Source organism: Lagenorhynchus albirostris, chromosome 8 (genome assembly GCF_949774975.1).
Source record: "Lagenorhynchus albirostris chromosome 8, mLagAlb1.1, whole genome shotgun sequence".
Taxonomy (NCBI): Eukaryota; Metazoa; Chordata; class Mammalia; order Artiodactyla; family Delphinidae; genus Lagenorhynchus; species Lagenorhynchus albirostris.
In genome coordinates this window covers 6560146-6580142 of record NC_083102.1, presented here as the reverse complement: position 1 = coordinate 6580142, position 19997 = coordinate 6560146, and the positions used below count along the sequence as shown (strand labels likewise).

Sequence of the window (19997 nt, the reverse complement as noted above, 5' to 3'; positions counted from 1 at the left end):
TGTTTGTTTTTAAGACTGTTCATTTATACATATTCGTAGACAAAAGACTGGAAGGTTACATACCAAATGTCAATAGTAGTTGTTTTTCAGTAAGGAGATTGGGGGTGATCTTAAAACATCTTTTCTGCTTATTGTCTAAATTTTCTGCAGTAAACATATATTGACTCATAAGAAAAATACTCAACTTACTTTAAAATATACAAATCAATAGTGACTGATAATTATCTGTATTGTTTTTCTCAAGAAGCCTCTATGTTGAAGTTAAAGTAGATATTTCATGTGCTTTAAGTTTGAGTATAAAATTACAGGCGATTTTAAACAGATGTACTAGAACTTGTTACAAATGGAAATGACTGTGTCCCCTTCAGAGTTGTCACTTTGGAAGGACTTATACTTACTCCAAGTATGCTATTTCCCAAAATGTTGTTTTTTGGGGGTTCGGGGATTTCCTTTTTTTTTTTTTTTTTTTTTTTTTTTTTTGCAGTACGCAGGCCTCTCACTGCTGTGGCCTCTCCCGTTGCAGAGCACAGGCTCCAGCCGCTCTGCGGCATGTGGGATCTTCCCGGACCGGGGCACGGACCCGTGTCCCCTGCATAAGCAGGCGGACTCTCGACCACTGCGCCACCAGGGAAGCCCGGGGATTTCCTTTTTGTTGATAGTTTTATTTTTTTTTTATTTCTTTGACTAGCTGATAAATGTTGGTGGTATGAAATTTAAAAGGGTAAACAGCAACAGATTCTGTTTTCCGATTATTTCTTTTATAACCGCTTTTTTCATGGCTGCAATATCTTACCTCTCTGAGGCTATTGATGATAGTTTTGTTTTTTAAAGGTTTTTTGCTCCATGCCCCACTTCCATTTCCTCAGTTCCTTCTCACTCTTGCTCATCTCCTGTCTGTTTGGATCTCTATCAGACCTGTTAGAGCCTTTCCTCAGATGTCTGGTAGTCCAGTTGTTTGCTGACGCTTAACAGTGGAAAACCAGAACTCTAACTGGAAGCTCTGAGCACGTGGAAGGGAGGGACTTGCCAACTTGGAGCCTGTGTAGGGGATCTGGGCAGGCATTTGTTCCGAACAGCTTCCCCCAAATTCTTATTATTTTAACCTCGCTGCGTTCACTCCCAGGCCAGAGGTTCCTGGGGCTGCCAGATCCTGAGTGTTTTGAGGATTTAGCAAATGTAAATTGGGTTGTTTCTCCATTTGCCCACTGCTGGCTGAGGGTATGATTTTCTTGGATCTGCTCAGTTATTACTTTTTCATCTGCTTTTCAGTTAACAAAATTGTATTACTATTGTCCCCTTGTTGTGTTGTCTATCCCAGAGGGTGTTTTTTTTTAACAATTTTTAAAAACATTTATTTATTTATTTATTGGCTGCATTGGGTCTTAGTTGCGGCACGCAGGATCTTTCGCTGTGGTGTATGGGCTCTTCGTTGCGGTGCGTGGTTGTGGTGTGCAGGCTCAGTAGTTGTAGCTCACGGGCTTAGTTGCTGCGCGGCATGCTGGCGTTCCCTGCATTGCAAGACAGATTCTCAACCAGTGGACCACCAGGGAAGTCCTTAGAGGGTGTTTTGTTTGGAGTTTTTTTCGGGGGGGAGAGTGTCTTTTTAAACTCACAGGAGGAAGCAAAATTCAGTGTCCGTGTTCAATCTGCCATGTTAATTCAGAACTTCCTGAAACGTTTTCTGAATTTCCTCGCCCTTCTTTGGTGGAACAGAGAGAGCTCCTTTATAAGCCCCATGGAATACAGTTCTCAGCTCTGAAGCTTTGCCTATCTTGATAATTGACCACATTCACAGACATAGTTCTCAGTGACGGTTGACTACTTACAGAAATCAGATACATCTTCCTAAGGGAGGATTTACCACGTTGAAGATTTTGCAAAAGAAGTGCTGTTGGTTGTTGCTGACGCACTGGCTGAGAAGTAATGGATCCCGTGCGAAGGCTGGTGAGGAGTGTGCAGGGGGACGCGTGTGAGAGTCCGGAGTTGGCCTTCGTTATGACACTTCTGTTGCAGTGTGTGGCTGTTCCTAGAAGAATGGGTCTCATTCCCGCTGTGACTTGCACCCAGGGGGTGAGAGTAATGCGGTGTAGGTCTTGTATGTAGATTGATAACGCCCCCTCCCCCAGTCTGATCTGTTCCCAGAGTAGGGGTGTCCTCAGGTGGTTGTGAGCTCAGGTGTGGAAGATTAAGGAAGAAGTTGGTGCTTAGCTGGTGTCATTTTTCCTTGCAGGCTCCTGTGACGTTTGATGACATCACGGTGTATTTGCTTCAGGAGGAGTGGATGCTGCTGAGTCAGCAACAGAAGGAGATCTGTGGTTCTGATGAGCTGGCGGCACCACTGGGTATGGGCTCCTGTTCACTTCCCCACTGCCTGAATCTAGGTCAGCATTCCCAACCATGTCTGACTATGACATACTTGAGAATTTTCTGGAATCCGACCATTTTTTTCCAGGCATCTTTATACTGTTTATCCACTCAGTCCCATATCTGACTTAACTGCACACGGATTCACACATCACCCTTTCTCTTTTCCACTTAAATTAGCCAAGAGAAGTGGGGAAATTGAGCGTGTCAAGGCTAGACCTGGATGCTTCAGAACATCCCAGCGTGCCAGAAGGGAAGCCCCACCTGTGGACTGTGGCACTGCAGGTGGATTTTGTTTCAGTGCCCAGAGGACATTGGAGGTGGTGGGTGGTGGTGGAACGAGCATCAGATCTGCAGCCTGGAAATCTGGTCTCAGTCCCAGCTCTGCCACATGGTACTGACCAAGCCCATTAGCCTTTTCAAGCCTTGGCTTCTTTCTTCACAGGCTTGTCATAGAGGTTCAATGAAATAAAACAACTTGAAACTTTGTGCCCATGTAGGTAGTTTTCATCTTTTCTATTTTCTGAATGTCCTTTCTCTGCTTCTATGGGTAGACTTCCTAGACCATGGACGGAGAGGAATGTATTTCATCATGTGTACATGCACATGTACTCTTTTCGGATTTCAATTTGATGACCATGCGCCATGCCTTTCTCTGCTTCTTTTCTTCTTGACCCCTCAGGGTTCTGGGGCAATAGTCTCAGCTATTGAGACTCAGCTATTGGAGGGGTTGTGGTCTTACTGTCTACTAAAAATGGTTTGAAAACCAATGATTCTTTTAAACCACAAGTTGCAAAGTAGCAGCTGTGGGCCAGATTTGGCCTGCACCTTTTTTTTCTTTCTTTCTTTCATCTCTTTTCTTTGGCTTTAAAATATTTAAATAAGTTGTCAGTATTTCGCCATGGGGGGGGTTCATATAGAAATATGATTTCTGGCTTCTGTTGGAAACTGGGATGGTCTAGAGGCCATGCTGACCCTGTATTCAGCTGGCGGCCCCTCCTGGACTTGAGTAGCTACCCCACACCTGGGTTCAAATCCACAGCCTGCCACCCCTGCCTGGTTTCCGCAGAGTATTGTCTGGTCCCGCTCCGCATTTGAGTTTGAGCCTCTGTTCTGGACCAAGAGTTTTCATACCTTCTTAGCCTGTGTGACCTGGATCCGACCTCACAGTGCATCTCTCTGTTCCTGACTCAGGACCAACTATTGCCAACCCAGAGCTGTTCTATAAATTTGAGCGAGGGCCAGAGCAGTGGCTAGCCAAGGTCCAGGGCCAGAGGAGTCTCTTGAGCCTCCACCGAGGTGAGTGCGGACCTGCCCCCGGGAGGAGGGGTCCTTAGCTGGAGGGAGGGAGCAGGAAGCTGGGTCCCAAGGCTCCAGTCTCATCCTCTGCCTCTCCCTGTTCCCCACCAATTACACACGAATGCTGTTCTTCCCCCAACTGTCACCCCGTCTAAGATATACACACCTCCCCCAATGTTGTTCTCCAAACTCTCATCTCCCTTTATTTTATTTCTACCTGAGAGTAGATGTTTATGTATAATTATATATTCTAAGTTCCATGAAGGCATGACTTGGTCTTACTTACTACTGTAGTCCCAGTACCAAGAACAATGCCTGGCACGTGGTTGTGTAGTAGACAATCATGGAATGAATGGGTGAATAAACAGATGGCTGCTAAATCCTAGGGACTGATGTTTGCTTTCCTCCTTTGATAAGCATGTCCTGTTCAGGGATTGGCTTGCCCAGAGCCAGGCCAGATGGCCTCTGTCATTGAGTAAGATGAGCGCGTTAACCCAGCCCCCTCTACAGGAGAAAAGGGAGGTGGAACGAGTTCCCCGATGGATCGAATTGTGGACGTTTGCTCTCCCTTGTGATTTATCTCAGATGGACCGCAAGGAGCCCTAGACTTCACAGATACTAATTTGTTTCGGTTTGTTTCTCCTGTGCTTGGCTCTTAACTTTGAGCCCATTGACTCTTTACTCGTAGCTTTGTGCTTCCGGGGTTGGCTACAGTTTCGTAGACTGACTGGTCCATTGGCCGGGAGAAAGTACTGTTGAGTCCTTGCCCACTGGGCATCTGAACTTGTTGGTGCATAATAAATGGCTCCAGAGGAGTTAGAGTTGTCTAAGCTGCATTTCAACCAAGGAGTGAATAAAGAAACTGCTGGTTTAGCTTAAAGAAGAAAAGTCTTAGTGACGTCATGGGATTTTTCACTTCTTGGAAGGGTTGTGGTGTGGGAAGGGCTGAAGTAGCACTCCTGAGGGGAAGGTACTCAAAGATGGATTGCAGCTCAAGGAAGACTCTGGGGACCAAACCGTCTGCCCGGAAGGTAGGTTGCTCTCTTGCTCTAAAGGTACATGAGCAAAGTGCAGATGCCTGTCTGGCAGGGGTACCAAGGAGGGGGGTTCCTGCCAAGTGTGCAGTTGCAGTGTTTGCTTTAATTATCTTTTTAACCCTACCTTCTCTTAATTCAGTGTTCTTATCCATAAATAAGTCTGCTCTCCTGAAGACTGTGCCACTGTTTTAGGTTGCAGAGATCTCTTTTTTGCCAGGTATATCTGTCCTTTATATTAAAAAAAAACAACTGTTTTCTTAAAGCCCATTTGGTTTCTTCTGGGTTAGGCAAGGTGGACCTGGGGGTTGGGGGCTGGAGAGAAGAGAACACGGGTGCAGGCTGTCACTTTGTGAATGTGGTTGCAGCTTTGATAGTCCATGGATCTAAGCACCTCTGTGAGTTGCAGTGACTCGACCTATAGGATTTCAGAGAAAATTCCATGTGTTTCTTTTTTCTAAAGGAAAAAACAAGATGGGCTTCATGGAAGAAATGGACATGCAAAGTCCCGCCAGAGAAGCTGGACTCTACCTGCCTCCTCAGAAGAAAGCCTGTCCTTCGCATTTCAGCTCAGAGGGTGGCAGCCTCCAGGGAGACTGCACAGGAAGGAGCAGAAAACCCTTGAGACCCCGGTCCATCCAGAAGGCATGGTTTGCGCAGTTCCCGTGGTTGGTCATGAACGAGGAGCGGACGGCTCTCTTTTGCTCGGCTTGCCGGGAGTACCCATCCGTCAGAGACAAACGGTCAAGGTTAATAGAAGGTTACACAGGACCATTCAAGGTGGAGACTCTCAAATACCACGCCAAGAGCAAGGCCCACGTGCTCTGTGCCAAGGCCTTGGCAGCTCGGGACCCCAGCTGGGCAGCCCGTTTCCGGAGCATCCACGATGTGTCCAAAGAGGTGCTGGCCAGTCCGGGACACCTCTTCACTGCAGATTACCCCATACGTTACCCCCCAGGGCCTCAGGGGATCTATGATAACATGGTCCAGCTCCTGCCCAGCTCGAGAGCTGCACTGGAGGACCCTGGAGGGCGTGGAGCAATTCCTGCATTGTACCTAGACTGCATTCCTGATTTCAGGCAAAAAGAAATTGCTGATGACATCCGCAGCTCCTCAGACGTTAACATTTTGTGTAATGACTCACCTGAACCCCGTGGCCAGGTAAAACGTTTATAATGATTGCTCAAGGGGAAGGATTCTGTATAACGTTACCATAAGCTGACATGCTTGTGATGTGCTGGGTGTTGTTTTAAGTGGTTTGCATGTATTAATTATCTCCTTTATTTGTGACAACAGCCCTACTCTCATCATCTCCTTTTGGCAGATGACAAAACATAATTAGTGGACCAGAATATTCTAACTTCTGATATAAAGAGAACACCTAAATTCAGAACAGTAATCTTTATCCAGAATCCAGAACGACCACAGAACTCAAGAAATAATCCACAGCCACAAAACAGCCACAGAGCTCTTAAATAATCAATGTAAACAAATTTTTTAACGTTAACTTCAAAATCAGGTAGCACTTTTAAACACTGCAAAGTTTCTTCAGACGTGTCCTTTTATGTAGTGTTTTTAATGCTGCTATGAGGTGGGTGGAGCAAACCTAGTTAAACTCATCTTGTTGGGGAACAACTAAGACTTAGGGGGGGAGTGACGTAGCCAGAGAACAAGGGCTCTTGCGGCAGTGACCTCCCCTCAGAGCCCTTGACCGCCAGCCCAGTGCTTTCCTTCTACTCCCTGTAGCACTGGTGGGCCCTCAAAGACTCTAGTTCTCACCTCAGGTTTATTTTGTAAAATAAAATAGGTTTATTTTCTAATTCTTTGGAAAATTGTCCTGCAAAGAAACTGTATTAATTGGAATCTTTGAGTAACCAGATCTGGCCCCTTTTCTCAACTCTTCCATGTAAGCGGGATTTTGCTACAAATCACTTTGAGCAACCCCTCTAGTGTTCCGATGAGAAGAGCTCAGACGTTCCGCGTGCCTAACATCATACGTAAAGTTAGTAAGCTCGAATTTTTATGGAATCCAGAAAAGTGACAAAGCTCATTTCCCTTCATGTTCATGTTCCTTCTAGTTTTTAGTATTCGAAGCTAATAAACAGGTCTAACCTTTTACAATCTGAATTCCTTTAGCAGTAAAGTGTGTGTTAACCTAGTCACTGAATATGAGCATCTTTAGTTCTTTTTCACTGCTTCTTCCTTCCCATCTTGGTGGGGAACCTTAGCAGGGGCTGCTAGAGCCAGCTGGCTACCTTTGCAGTCGTGGATGAGTAGAAGGTGCCCCTTGGGGCTGTAAAGAACAGGGTGCAGCCATGAGGTTCTGCAAGACCCGTGTTCCTCAGTGCATTTTCCTTTCCTTCCAGGAAAGAAGAGGAAGGATCATTCCTTCCTTCTAGAATAACACTGAGGTTCGTTTGGTTTTTACCTGCTAATTCTGGCCCACACACATTTGCTTCTTTGACTTTTGGTGGATAAATGAATTCCTCAGAGTGCGTCGGGGCCTCTTGGCAGGCTTCCCAGGAGAAAAAGGCCTTGAGCAGGACCCCGGAAGGATCATGCTGGGTGTCTGACGTGAGAGGAGTATTGAGTGACTGCTGCTCTTTGTTGCAGGATCCTTCTGAAGAGGGGCTGTTTGAGGAGGTTCCCGTGGTGTTTGAGGATGTGGCGGTGTATTTCACCCGGGAGGAGTGGGGCACGCTAGACAAGCGGCAGAAGGAGCTGTACAGAGACGTGATGCGGATGAATTATGAGCTGTTGGCATCCCTGGGTAAAGATCCGTGTAGACCTTTGTTTGCCACCATCACTTGACGTGGGGACCCACGAGGGCAGCAGTGGCTAGTAGTCGTGTTCCCATTTCTGCCCTCTCACTGTGCATAGGCAGAGAGTGCTTATATCTCTGCGTCTCAGAACTCTCCCTGCTTTGGGGTACTGTGCTTTATCTCCTCTTCATCCACCCACCCATCATCCATCTTCCACCAAACATTATTGAGTACCTACTACGTGCTGGATGGACGTGAACGAGTCACGGTCTCTGCTTTCAAGGGGCTGGCAGGTTTGTGGGAGAGACAGACACTATAATAAGAAACTATGCAATAACACCAGCTCCATTAGAGATTCAGGAAGAGTGTCCTGGGGCTGCTGAAAAGAGTGACTTAATTTGGCCAGGCATCCGAGGGAGGGATAAGGGCTGTCTTTACAGAGTATGAAATATTTTAACTGAGTTGAAAGCCAGGTGCACAGGGACGGGCATCTAGACATGTCAGAGGTGGGGACAGCGTGAGCAAAGGCAGGGAGGCGAGAAAGGGCCTCCGGGAGGATTCCTGGATTCCGCCCTCTACTTTGTGCTGGGGCTGCTTCATCAGGGGCCAGCATGGTGGGCGGTCTCGGCCTGGGCGTCACTAGGTTATAGGCACTGGAGAATGAAGAACAGCACGTGCTGTTCATTACTTTCCCAGAAGAGGCTCCTCTCCTGCATCTGCTTCTTGTTCTTGTCTTTGCCTCCTTTTTCCATCAGACACCCAGGATTTTCATGTGGCACCAAAAAGACAACTTTTCATCTTACACAGCTGTTATTTACTATTTTTTACTAGCATATATTGTAACAGAAACCTTGCAGAACAGGCTGCTGTACATAACTTAGGAATTCCAACAGCGACCTGTATCGTGACTTCTACGGAATAGGAAATTGGGGTGTTTGTGGCTTACCTGATGTCATATCCCCAGCTTACACACTGCCCTTTCATGTGCAGCTGAGATACGGATTATTTTCTGAACATACTTGACCTATAGACTACTTGTTTTTATCACTGTTCACAATTTTTAAATGGCTCCCCAAACATTCAGAAAGGCTGTGAAAAATTGTTTCTTTTATGAGGAGAGAGGTGCTGTAATCGTGTTCTGGGCCAGGGCACTTGTACCAAGTGCACCTTCAAAGAGCATCACTACCACTGACAGCGTTTAAAAGAGAGAGAGAGGGACTTCCCTGGTGGTCCAGTGGTTAAGACTCCACACTTCCAATACAGGGGGCCCGGCTTTGATCCCTGGCTGGGGAACTAGGATCACACATGCCATGAGGCACGGCCAAAAATAAATAAATAAAAAAAAATAAAAATACAGAGCGAGAGGGAAATTCGTTTTTAAGAAATACATACCCACTTACAAGAAGTTGGTTTTCCTTTGAAGGAGTGAGCAGCAGTGATGCCCTTTGCCCTTTGGACCCCTGTGGAAAGTCATGGGGAAAGTGGTGGATGACCAGTGCTGTAACAGTGTGTCTCCCACAACCTGGGCCTGACTTGGATTGTTCAGCCAGACAGCAGCATTTTCTTTTTAACTTCCGTATGTTAGGAAGTGGGGAAATCTTAACGAACTGGGGAAATTAAGGGACAGTTCAGCCTCAGTTAAGTGTTGTTTGGATGAACAATAAGTATAACCACGGGAGGGGTAATTAATTTTGCCTGAAGGTTGAGGGCAGGAATCAGGGAAGGCTTTATAGAGGATGGGGCTGTCCTCTTTAGTTGTCTGTGGAATTAAAACGGGTCCAGGGGTCTAGGAACGGACTTGCATGTGTGTGAGTCCTTCTCGCTACTTTAATTAGGTCTCCAGCTTTTATCCTTCAACTGTCCTCCAGTTGAGATGATTTTTCATGCTTGAGATATAAAAGCATTTTAAGGAGCCTTGAGGATTTAACTGGGGCCAAACGTAAATGATTTGTATGTTTAAAAATAACCTTTTAAAGGGCCTCAAGCTGATAATTGGGATGTAAAACAGTGTTGAAATATAGTGGACCTAATTATTATTTTTGCTTTGACAAGGTTTTCTTCCTCCAATACTTTATCCTCCTGTGACAAGTATTTTAAAAATAGAAAACCTAATATTATTTGGCATTATCTTTTTTTTTTTTTTTTTTTTTGCGGTACACGGGCCTCTCACCATTGTGGCCTCTCCCGTTGCAGAGCATAGGCTCCGGATGTGCAGGCTCAGCAGCCTCTGAGCGGCATGTGGGATCCTCCCAGACCGGGGCACGAACCCGTGTCCCCTGCATCGGCAGGCGGACTCTCAACCGCTGCGTCGCCAGGGAAGCCCTTCCCATCCATTTTTTAAAATATCTTTGTTTGTTTGGTTTGGTTTTTCAATTTCCTTCCTATTTATTTATTTATTTATTTTGGCTGTGTCGGGTCTTAGTTGCAGCACGTGGGTCTTTCATTGTGGCAGGCGAGCTCTTCGCTGCAGCACACAGGCTTCTCTCTAATTGTGGTGGCGCAAGCTCAGTAGTTGCAATGCACAGGCTCTCTAGTTGTGGCACAGGGGCTCCAGAGCATGTGGGCGCAGTAGTTGCAGTGTGTGGGCTCTCTAGTCGTGGCTGCGGGCTCCAAAGTGCGTGGGCTCTGTAGTCGCGGCACACGGGCCTTCTAGTTGTGGCGCATGGGCTCAGTAGTGGCAGCTCTCAGGCTCTCTAGTTGTGGTGCATGGGCTCCAGAGCATGCGGGCTCAGTAGTTGCAGTGTGTGGGCTCTCTAGTTGTGGCCGCGGGCTCCAGAGCATGTGGGCTCTATAGTTGTGGCACACGGGCTCCAGAGTGCGTGGGTTCAGTAGTTGTGGTGTGTGGGCTCTCTAGTTGTGGCCACAGGCTCCAGAGCACGTGGGCTCTGTAGTCGTGGCATGCAGGCTCTCTAGTTGTGTCACGTGGGCTCAGTAGTTGAGGTGCGCGGGCTTAGTTGCCCTGCGGTACGTGGGATCTTAGTTCCCCGACCAGGGATTGAACCCACATACCCTGCATTGGAAGGTGGATTCTTAACCACTGGAACACCAGGAAAGTCCACTCCCATCCATTTTTAACGTTTGTTATCTTTTAATTGAAGTACTGTGATCTGCTTCTATTGGGTGTTACAGGAAGCCTTTATGTTTTCTTTTATTCTTATGTCTGGAAATAATAATAGGCGCTTTTGCTGTTGACTGAACACCTACCAAAGGCTATGTTGAGTGTCTTGCGTATCTGCTCTCTAATCCTTAAACCAAACCTGTAAAGCAGGTAGTAGTAGTATTTTCAGGTGAGAAAACAGCCCAATGGCTTTGAGAATCCCACCCATTTAGCTGGAAAATGGCTAAACTGAAATTCTTACTGTTCCACCCACTGCATGTGCGTTAGACTCGGCTAGACTCCTGCTTCGTATATATTTATTACCAGTTGGACTCCAGTTCTTTTAGTTTCAAGATTTGTGCTAATCATTGTTAATATTAAAATAACAATAGCACCAAGGATAATATAAGATTATTTAAAAATTCAAGCAGCATTAGGATTTTTTAGAAGTCTCCACTCCTATCCCCAGTCCCCCTAGCAAGAGGGTTAGTAGTTTGGTCTGGCTGTCTCAGACCTTCTCTGTAGGTCACTGTTAGTGCTCTTGCCTCCGCCTCCATGAGAACTGAGGTGCAGAAAGGGGCTGATGCCCTGGGGTGAGAGGCTGTGGTTGCTTCAGCCCAGCTCAGGTCAGGTCATGGGTCTTTGTGGTCTGGTGTTCATCATGCTACATTGCAGCACATTCATGCCGTTGATTTCCTTTTGCTCTTATCATTTGAGGAAACGCAGCTAATTCTTCCATTGCTCTTATTAGGATTTACAACTAGTAGATTTGTTCTTTTAGGTTTTATAATTTTTGTACCTGTTTTTAAAAAGACAGTCTCAATTTGATGCAGTCAAATTTAATATTAATTTGTCGGTTGTGTGGCAGTTAAATTGCGTCGACTAAAGCTTTTCAACTGATGGTAGTTTCCAGGTTAGGTCCACTCACCTGTCAACAGCCTCCTTGGCCTCACCAGCTCTCTTATCAATAGGACTGAACTTGCAGAGGACAGTCATTTTGATTATGGAGAAAAGAAGAGGTTTATGTTGTTTTTAATGCTTTCCTGTGTCAACCTCTACTTTTGTGGACTTGCTTTTGCTTAGAACTATTTATCACTCTGTAGAGTTCCAACTGTTCTTTTATTTCTGTACTTTAAATTCTGGTTTCAAACTTTGGCCATATTTGGTGATGTCTCTTGCTTCCCCTGCAAAAAAAGAAAACTCAGTTATATTCCACTGTTAAGAAACTAATATTTGTCAGTAAGAACAGAAAAGCCAATATAGGGACTATGTGGTAACCCTCGTTTTTACTAGGAAAGGTGTCATCATATGCTGAGTGGCAGGTCACTCACTTCAGGTGGGCAGTGTCTTTTCTCCATGTGAGGTCATCAGCTACAGCTAGGCCTCACATAGCTGGGGGAAGAAGTCATGTCACTAAGTGGAAAGCAAAACTAAGCGGGAGAGCCCTCAATGAGATGAGCAGGAGTTAGAATGGCTCATATGATGACTAGGAGGCCAGCTGCTGTATCACCATACGGCCATATACGGCCTCCAAGTGGGGGCCGTGCTGAGCCAGAGAGAGAAGAACCAAGGCAAGGTGCCAGAGTGGCCGTCTCCAAACTGATTGGCTGGCAGGCCTGCCAGCCTTGGGCTGAAGTTAGCCTGGAAGGGTCAGAATCTGTCTTTGTAGGCCAAGCCATTTTCATGGGCTTTTATGGAGAGAGAGAGAGAGAGAGAGAGAGAGAGAGAGAGAGAGAGAGAGAGAGAGAGAGAGTGTGTGTGTGTGTGTGTGTGTGTGTGTGTGTGTGTGTGTGGCCATGCTATAGTTATGTATTCTTAGTCACTTTTCCATCCTTGGGCTGAAGTTAGCCTGGAAGGGTCAGAATCTGTCTTTGTAGGCCAAGCCATTTTCATGGGCTTTTATGGAGAGAGAGAGAGAGAGAGAGAGAGAGAGAGAGAGAGAGAGAGAGAGAGAGAGAGAGAGTGTGTGTGTGTGTGTGTGTGTGTGTGTGTGTGTGTGTGTGTGTGTGTGTGTGTGTGTGTGGCCATGCTATAGTTATGTATTCTTAGTCACTTTTCCATTACTAAGACATAGGAAAATCTGTTTGAAAATTCCCTTCTGTTTCACTTGTTCTGAAGAGAACAAAAAGAAAATGTTTCTGGCAACATTTCAGCCGTAGCTTCAGAGAGGTGTGATTGGGGTACAGCACTACTGGGGCCAGTGTGGTGGTGCTAGGGGCAATCAAAAGTGGCCAATCCCCAGGGTAATATAACTTAGGCAAACACATCCAGGGATACTCAGTATCATGTATGTTTTCAGTAAATCTTTAAAAAATATTTCTTCATAATTACGTTTCTTTAATCAAAGTAGTTCTCATAAGACATATAACAAAAAATGACAGTTCCCTGTCCTACCATTGTCTGTTGCCAGGTCCTCCTCCCCCCAATTTTTTAGCTGTTTCTTCCAGTACTTGTTTCATTATTTCTGAGTAAAACCTGTAGACATTATTTTTAAAAGCATGAACTTCAGTAGGAGGCACTCATAAAACAGCTTCATTCTTTTCCATCAGCACTTGTTTGGAGCAGCTCTTTGGGGATTTTCTTTCTCACCCTTTGGGTTGCCAAAAGAAAATTCAAAGAGCTTTACTTGCTATGAATATTTTTTTGAGCAAGAAACAAACTGTTCATGAACTGGGAGACTTCAAACCCAAAGTGGTTAAAAACTTGGCTCTCAGCAGTTAAAGCTCAATTTGTAAAACTTGAATGAAGAAGTACATTGTTTTTTAACTGTGATTATATTCTCTTTAGGGTCGTAGCACTGTGTACCTTTTCTTGTGTGTACTGATTGGCTTGGAAGCTGTAAGGTCACACTGACATGAAGGAAACTTCAATTTTGTTTAAGACCAGAGTCAGCATTTTGAGGAAATCAGGACAGCTTAAGATTTGGTTGTGTGACTATGAGTGTTTGGTCCAGGGGTCTGTTCAAATTGTGGCCTCCATTTTGGTTTCTCTTTACAGGGTGAAACCTGGGGCAGGGCGCATGACTTGTCACACTCAGGTAAACAGAAAGTCCTCCAGTCACTTTTTAGTCACATTAATGATCTAATTTCAATTAATAAAATGTCCAGTACACTACTCTTCAAAAATGTCCTGATTAGGAGGAGGACTCTGGTGGAGCTCCAGGAATCTGTCTCCTCACCTAGACAACAACTGCACTGGTAGAATCTGTCTGATGTGACTATTTTGGAACTCTGAAATCTGTCAAAGGCTTGCAATTTACAGGAGAAGAGTTGGAAAGTAAATTGTGGTGAAGTTCGGTCAATTTCAGCTCTTAGCACCTTAGCAGCTGCCCATCTCCCACCCCTACAATGTTCCTGGAGCCGCTTGCACACAGATTGCAGGAATTAGGGCGGGCAAAAGGAATGCTGTCCTCTAAGCATCAGGGATCAGTGCTGTGATCACCGATCGCTGCTTCTCATCTCAGAGGTGCAGACAAAGAAGTAAGCAGCCAGTGTTGTTGCACCTCCCCCACTTTTGCAAGTTCCTCCCCCTCCTCTTAATTTTTGTCTTTTCCCTCTTTTGAAAACCAGACATTAAAGACTAGGACATTCAAAAACATATAGAAGGAAAATTAGAAAGTGATTTTGCATACCCAGGGAAAGACTCCAAAAGACCTGAGAAGACTTTAAGTTTACACCTCAGGCTGATCCTTGGCACAGAGTAGCCTATAATGATTAAAAATTTTTAAATAATAACAATAATCGAAAACAATAAAAACAGCAAACGTTGGGGATCGGGGAGAATCTGATTTACAGAGTTACCACATTATTAGATTCAGATATCCAGTGTTCAACAAAAAGTCACAAGGCATACAAATAAATAGGAGAGTATGACCCATTCAAAGGAAGAAACTAAATCAATAAAAACTGTCCCTGAAGAAGACCTGATGGCAGGTATACTAGATAAATACTTTAAAACAACTGTCTTAAAAATGCTAAAAGAAATTTAGGAAGATGTGGAGAAAGCCAAGACAGCAATGTATGAATAAAATGGAAATATAACTAAAGAGAGGAAACCTAAGAAGGATCTAGAAAGAAGACTGAGAGCTGAAAACTACAATAACTGAAATGAAAAATTAACTAGAGGAATACAAAAACATTTGAGCAGTCAGAATAGAGAATCAGCAAGCTTGAAGATAGGACAATGGAAATTATGGAGCCTGTGAAACAGAAACAAAAAAGGTCAAAGAAGAGTGAACAGAGCCCAAGGGACATGCAGGAAACCATCAAGTGGACCAGCATACACATTGTGGGAGTCCCAGAGGGAAAAGAGAGAGAGAAAGGGAAAGACATAATGGCTAAAATCTCTACAAATTTGATCGAAGACATGAATATAAACATCCAAGAAGCTCAACAAACTCCAGGTAAGATGAATTCAGACACCCACACTAAGACACATTATAATTAGAATTTCAAAAACAAAGGCAGAATCTTGGAAGCAGCAAGAGAGAAGTGAATCAACTAGAGAAAGCCCGCACGCAGCAATGAAGACCCAACGCAGCCAAAAATAATAAATAAATAAAAATAAATTTACTAAAAAAAAAACCAAGGAAGATCTCAAATCAACAACTTAACTTTACAACTTAAGGAGCTAGAAAAAGAAGAATAAACTAAACCCAAAGCTAGCAGAAGGAAGGAAATGATAAAGATGAGAGCAGAGATAAATAGAGAATAGAAAAACTAGAGAAAAATCAATGGAACCAAAAGTTGGTTCTTTGAAAAGATCAACAAAATTGACAAACCTTTAGCTAGATGGACTAAGAGGCACAGGCAAGAAAGGAAAAAATAGACAAGTTGGGCTTCATGAAAATTGTAAAATTTTGTGAATCAAAAGACATACGTGCGGGCTTCCCTGGTGGCGCAGTGGTTGAGAGTCTGCCTGCCGATGCAGGGGACACGGGTTCATGCCCTGATCCGGGAAGATCCCACATGCCGCGGAGCGGCTGGGCCCGTGAGCCATGGCCGCTGAGCCTGCGCGTCCAGAGCCTGTGCTCCGCAACGGGAGAGGCCCGCGTATCGCAAAAAAAAAAAAAAAAGACATACATATAAATATAATAAAAAGACAGCATACAGAATGGGAGAAAGTATTTGCAAATCATATATCAGATAAGGGTTTACTATCCAGAATATATAAAGAACTCCTAAAACTCAGCAACAACAAAAAACCTGATTAAAAAATGTACAAAGGACTTGAATAGGCATTTCTTCAAAGAAGATGTACAAATGGCCAATAAGCATATGAAGAGATACTCTATCACAATCATTAGGGAAACGTAAATCAATACTACAGTAAGATACCACCTCACACCCATAAGGATGCCTACTATCAAAAAAATAGAAAACAGCAACTATTGCTGAGGATAGAACCTTTATGCCCTGTTGGTGGGAATATAAAATGGTAAGTCACTGTGGAAAACAGTATGGTGGATTAGATTATAGTGTTACATCAATGTTAAATTTTCTGATTTTGATCATTATACTTTGACTATATAAGACATATTAGTTTTCAGTTGCCACATAACAAATTATCACAAATTTAATGTCTAAAAAACACCCATTTATTATCTAAAATTTAGATAAATTGTCTAAATTTATTGTCTAAAATTTAGACAAATTTAATGTCTAAAAAACACCCATTTATTATCTCACAGCCCACAGAAGTCCAGGTGGGCTTAGCTGGGTTCTTTGCTTAGGGTCTAACATGGCTGAAATTAAGTGCGCCAGACTGGCCTCTTATCAAGAGGCTCTGGGAAGAATCACTGGGCTGTTGAGTTGTTGGCAGGATCAAGTTCCTTGTGGTTGTAGGACTGAGGTCCCCATTGTCTTTCTGGCTGCCGACCATTCTCAGCTCCTAGGGCCTGCTCCCAGGTCCTTTCCACATGGCCTTCTCCATCCTTAGGCCAGCAATAATACATTGAATTTTTTTTGGTGTTTTGATTCTCTGACTTCCTCTGCTTTTAAGCGGCTAGTGTGATTACATTAAGTAATCACCCAGACAACATCTCTTTTGCTATGTAATGTAATTACGGGTGTGATATCAGTTCACACATTTCAGTCACACTCCAAGGGGCAGGGATTAGGCAAGGGTTAGGGTCATGGAGCTCGTGTTAGAATTTTGCAAACCCGATAAGAGAATGTCTTTTTTCTTGAGTACTACACACAGAAGTATTTAGGGATAAAGGGAGGAATGAAAACAATTTAGCCTCAAATGGTCCAGAAAAATATTATATATATATATTACTTATGTATTTTAAAGCTTCCCAGGTAACTCCAGTGTGCAGCCTGCACATATACATGTATTTATATATTATACATATAGAGAGGAAAAGGAGGGAGGGAGAGAGGGCACATGGGCATGATAAAGCAAATGGAACAAAATGCAAATGATTGGAGTTCCTTGTTTTATTATTAAAACTTTTCTATAGGTTTTAAATGATATCAAAAATTGACCAAAAAAAAAATCAGGAAACAAAAGTCCAGTCCTTGTGTAGTGGTTAAAAATCTGGACTTCTTTTAAAGCTGAAGTTTCTTGCCTCTCCCACCTCAACCTGCTTTAGGTCTAGAATCCGGAATCTTGTGATAGGAAGAAAGAAGTTCTCCTCCTACCTCCCAGCTTGTTCCAGGATTTCTGCTGCATCCTGGCTGGGAATGGTGGTGTGTAGGTGGGGAGGAGAGGTACAAGAATTACATCCATGTAATCTGATACCAGTTACATGTAGCTGGGATAATTGAAGCTGATTCTCCAAGTGTGTTTGTGGGTTCTGCACTCCCGCAAACCCCCGTTACTGGAGATCTCTCACTACAGTGGGTAATGTCTGCTTTGGCAGTCTGCCCCATATGGGCTCCTTAGGGGAGCATCACCAATAGGCAGACAGGGGCAGCCCCTTTAAGTGGCTCTGGGCCTCTTCTCTTTCCCTCCAGGGCTCACATCTGGACCATGGAAAACACTTATATATCCTTTGCTCTGACAAGCCCTGTGAATGTAGGCTCTTCCCAACATGGCCACCACCAAGGAACCATCGGTTAGTTTATGCCTTTAGTCTTTTCCAGGCCTGGATTCCTGAGCAGCCCCACAGCTCCAGGAAATACAGGTCAGGATGTCATTCCCATTAGGCTTAAGGTCAGAGGAAAGTAGCCCAGTCCACCCCACCCCTCCCCATGGGAGTGTGGAAGGTTCACAGTACACTTGACAGCTCTTTACAAAGCATCTCTAATATCCAACTTCCTAACCTCCTCACTCCCAGTGCTTTGACTCCCTCTTAGTGGCAAGTGCTTGGGTTACAGCCCAGTGTTTCAGCCACTCTTTCCAAGTTGGCTTCGGTGGTCTAGCTTTGGAATGGGGGAGAGTTGGCTCCTATTTTGGGGGGGCCTTCGGCCAAAACAGGCAGACAGAATCACACTTTAATATCCTGTTGCATATGTTTATTGCTATTCCTGATTTATTGATTTTAGATATTATCTATTGATTCCTACTGTGGAGGATGAAGATATGGCCCTCTTACATCACCCCAGGCCCCCACTTCTCTTCCCTCCATCCTCTCAGAACAGGTATATCATACTTTTTTGGTTAATTCAATGTAAATTATTTGCCTAATTATGATTATGTATTATTTACTTCTAATCAAAGTGACATATTATGATGATGTTTCCCTTGTTGTAGGATTTCCCCCCCCAGGAATTGAAATTTTTTCTTATTTTTTTACTTTGCTAGCTTTCTGTACTATCACCAATTCTTCTCAAACTCTCCATGGAATTATATAACTCCTTTGAAGAGTCTTTTCCACATCATCAAACATCCTGTGACCTATCCATTTCACTTTTTTTTCTGGAAACTTCTGTCACTGGGTCTTCCATTCCTCTGCTCTATCTAAACTAGTTATACTTTAGGCCTGCTGCACAGCTGTGGGCTTAGACTTTCCTTCATCTCTCTCCTATTTCCTGGATCTATTGCTTCTTTTAGGTTTATGTCTTCATTTTGTTGGAGCACATCCTTCAGTAACTTCCTAAGAAAGGGTTCATGGGAGGAAATTTTTTAAAGACTCTGTATATCTGAAAATGCCCTTATTCTGCTCTCACAATTGATAATGTGGTTTGGGTATAGAATTCCAGGTTGGAAATGTTTTTCCTCAGCATTTTGAAAGCATTGATTTTAGGTTTTACAGGTGCTGTTGAGCAGTCTAAATACCTTTTTATTCCTAAATCTTTGAACGCAGCCTGTTTTTCCACTCTGAAAAGTTTTAAGGCCTATTCCAGTGTTTTGAAGTACTTAGTACTTAATGATACGGATTTTTTTTCATCTTTTGTTCTGGATATCTGGTGCTTCCCTTCCATGTGGAAACTCACAGTTTCCATTTTGGGGAAACATTCTTGTATTATTTCTTCCTTTATATTTTCTCTTTTCTTTCTTCTAAAAAAGTCCTATTAGTTAGATATTAGACTTCTTAAATTAAGCCTCTGGCTTTGTTTTATTTTTTTCTCCTATTTCCTGCTTCTGTCTTTTTTGTTCTACTTTCCTGGAGTTTTCCTCCATTTTATTTTCTAACAATTCTATTTAAGTTAAAACATTTTTTTCTATCATATTTTAAACTAAGAGCCCTTATTGCTCTTTTCATGGATAACTATCATGACTTTTCTCTGTGGGAATGTTCTAGTTTTGAGGGGAGGGGGTTGAAATTTTGTTTTGCTTCCTACAGTATCTCTAGTTCCTTCAATCCTTTTCCCTACTTGTTAGCAGTTTGTCTTAAATAAATATCTTTAGGTTCATTCACATTTAAGAGTAAAGCCTTAAAAACTGGCTGGAAGCTCTGTGTGCATGGCTGGGACTCAAGGGGTAGGTTACATTGTAGGGTGACCAGCTGTGAACCTGGATGTTTCATTGAAGAGCCCGGCAAGGTCTGGATCCGTAGGTCTTTTAGGGAGGAGGCTTGGGGAGGGGCAATTCCATTTCTCCAAAGAAAACTTCCAGTCTCCTGCTTGGCTGTACCCCAAGCTGGTGTTCTCGGAGCCGAGTAACGCAGCTTCTGGTCTGTAGACTGTCTCCATCTGTTTGCATCACAGCTCTTCTTCATCTTTCACTCACCCCACCATCCCAGGGCCCGGAACCTTTCTGGTTAAGTTTTTCTGTAGACCAACCTCTCTCTCCTCCTTGGGGGAGGGTGGTGGTATTTTCTGGCTTCCCGGAATAGGTGAGCGGACCTGGCCTTGAACCGGTCTCTCCTTACCCACCACCTTCTGCTGCACCTGGTGCCTCCAGGTACTGGCTCTTTTGGGGATTCTGGGGTCAAGTTCACTTCTTTGTCCTTATTACCCACTCTGCTGGCATTTGGTGTCCAGCTCTGTTAGTTCTTCTCTTTTATCTCCTTTCCTTCATCTAAAAATGTATTAACATTTCTAGTACAATGTT

The 19997-nt window shown here is 43.9% G+C and overlaps 1 protein-coding gene across 1 annotated transcript in view; it reads left to right on the top strand.

Annotated features, from left to right (window-relative positions):
- The window catches only part of ZNF862 (zinc finger protein 862), a 40038-nt gene that overhangs the window by 4129 nt on the left and 15912 nt on the right, over positions 1 to 19997 (top strand). Inside the window, exons 2-5 of the mRNA XM_060156412.1 lie at positions 2231 to 2342; positions 3559 to 3663; positions 5161 to 5858; positions 7311 to 7467. Of these exons, the coding sequence (XP_060012395.1) occupies positions 2282 to 2342; positions 3559 to 3663; positions 5161 to 5858; positions 7311 to 7467 (1021 nt within the window). The 5' untranslated portion in view covers positions 2231 to 2281. The remainder of the gene's footprint in view (positions 1 to 2230; positions 2343 to 3558; positions 3664 to 5160; positions 5859 to 7310; positions 7468 to 19997) is intronic.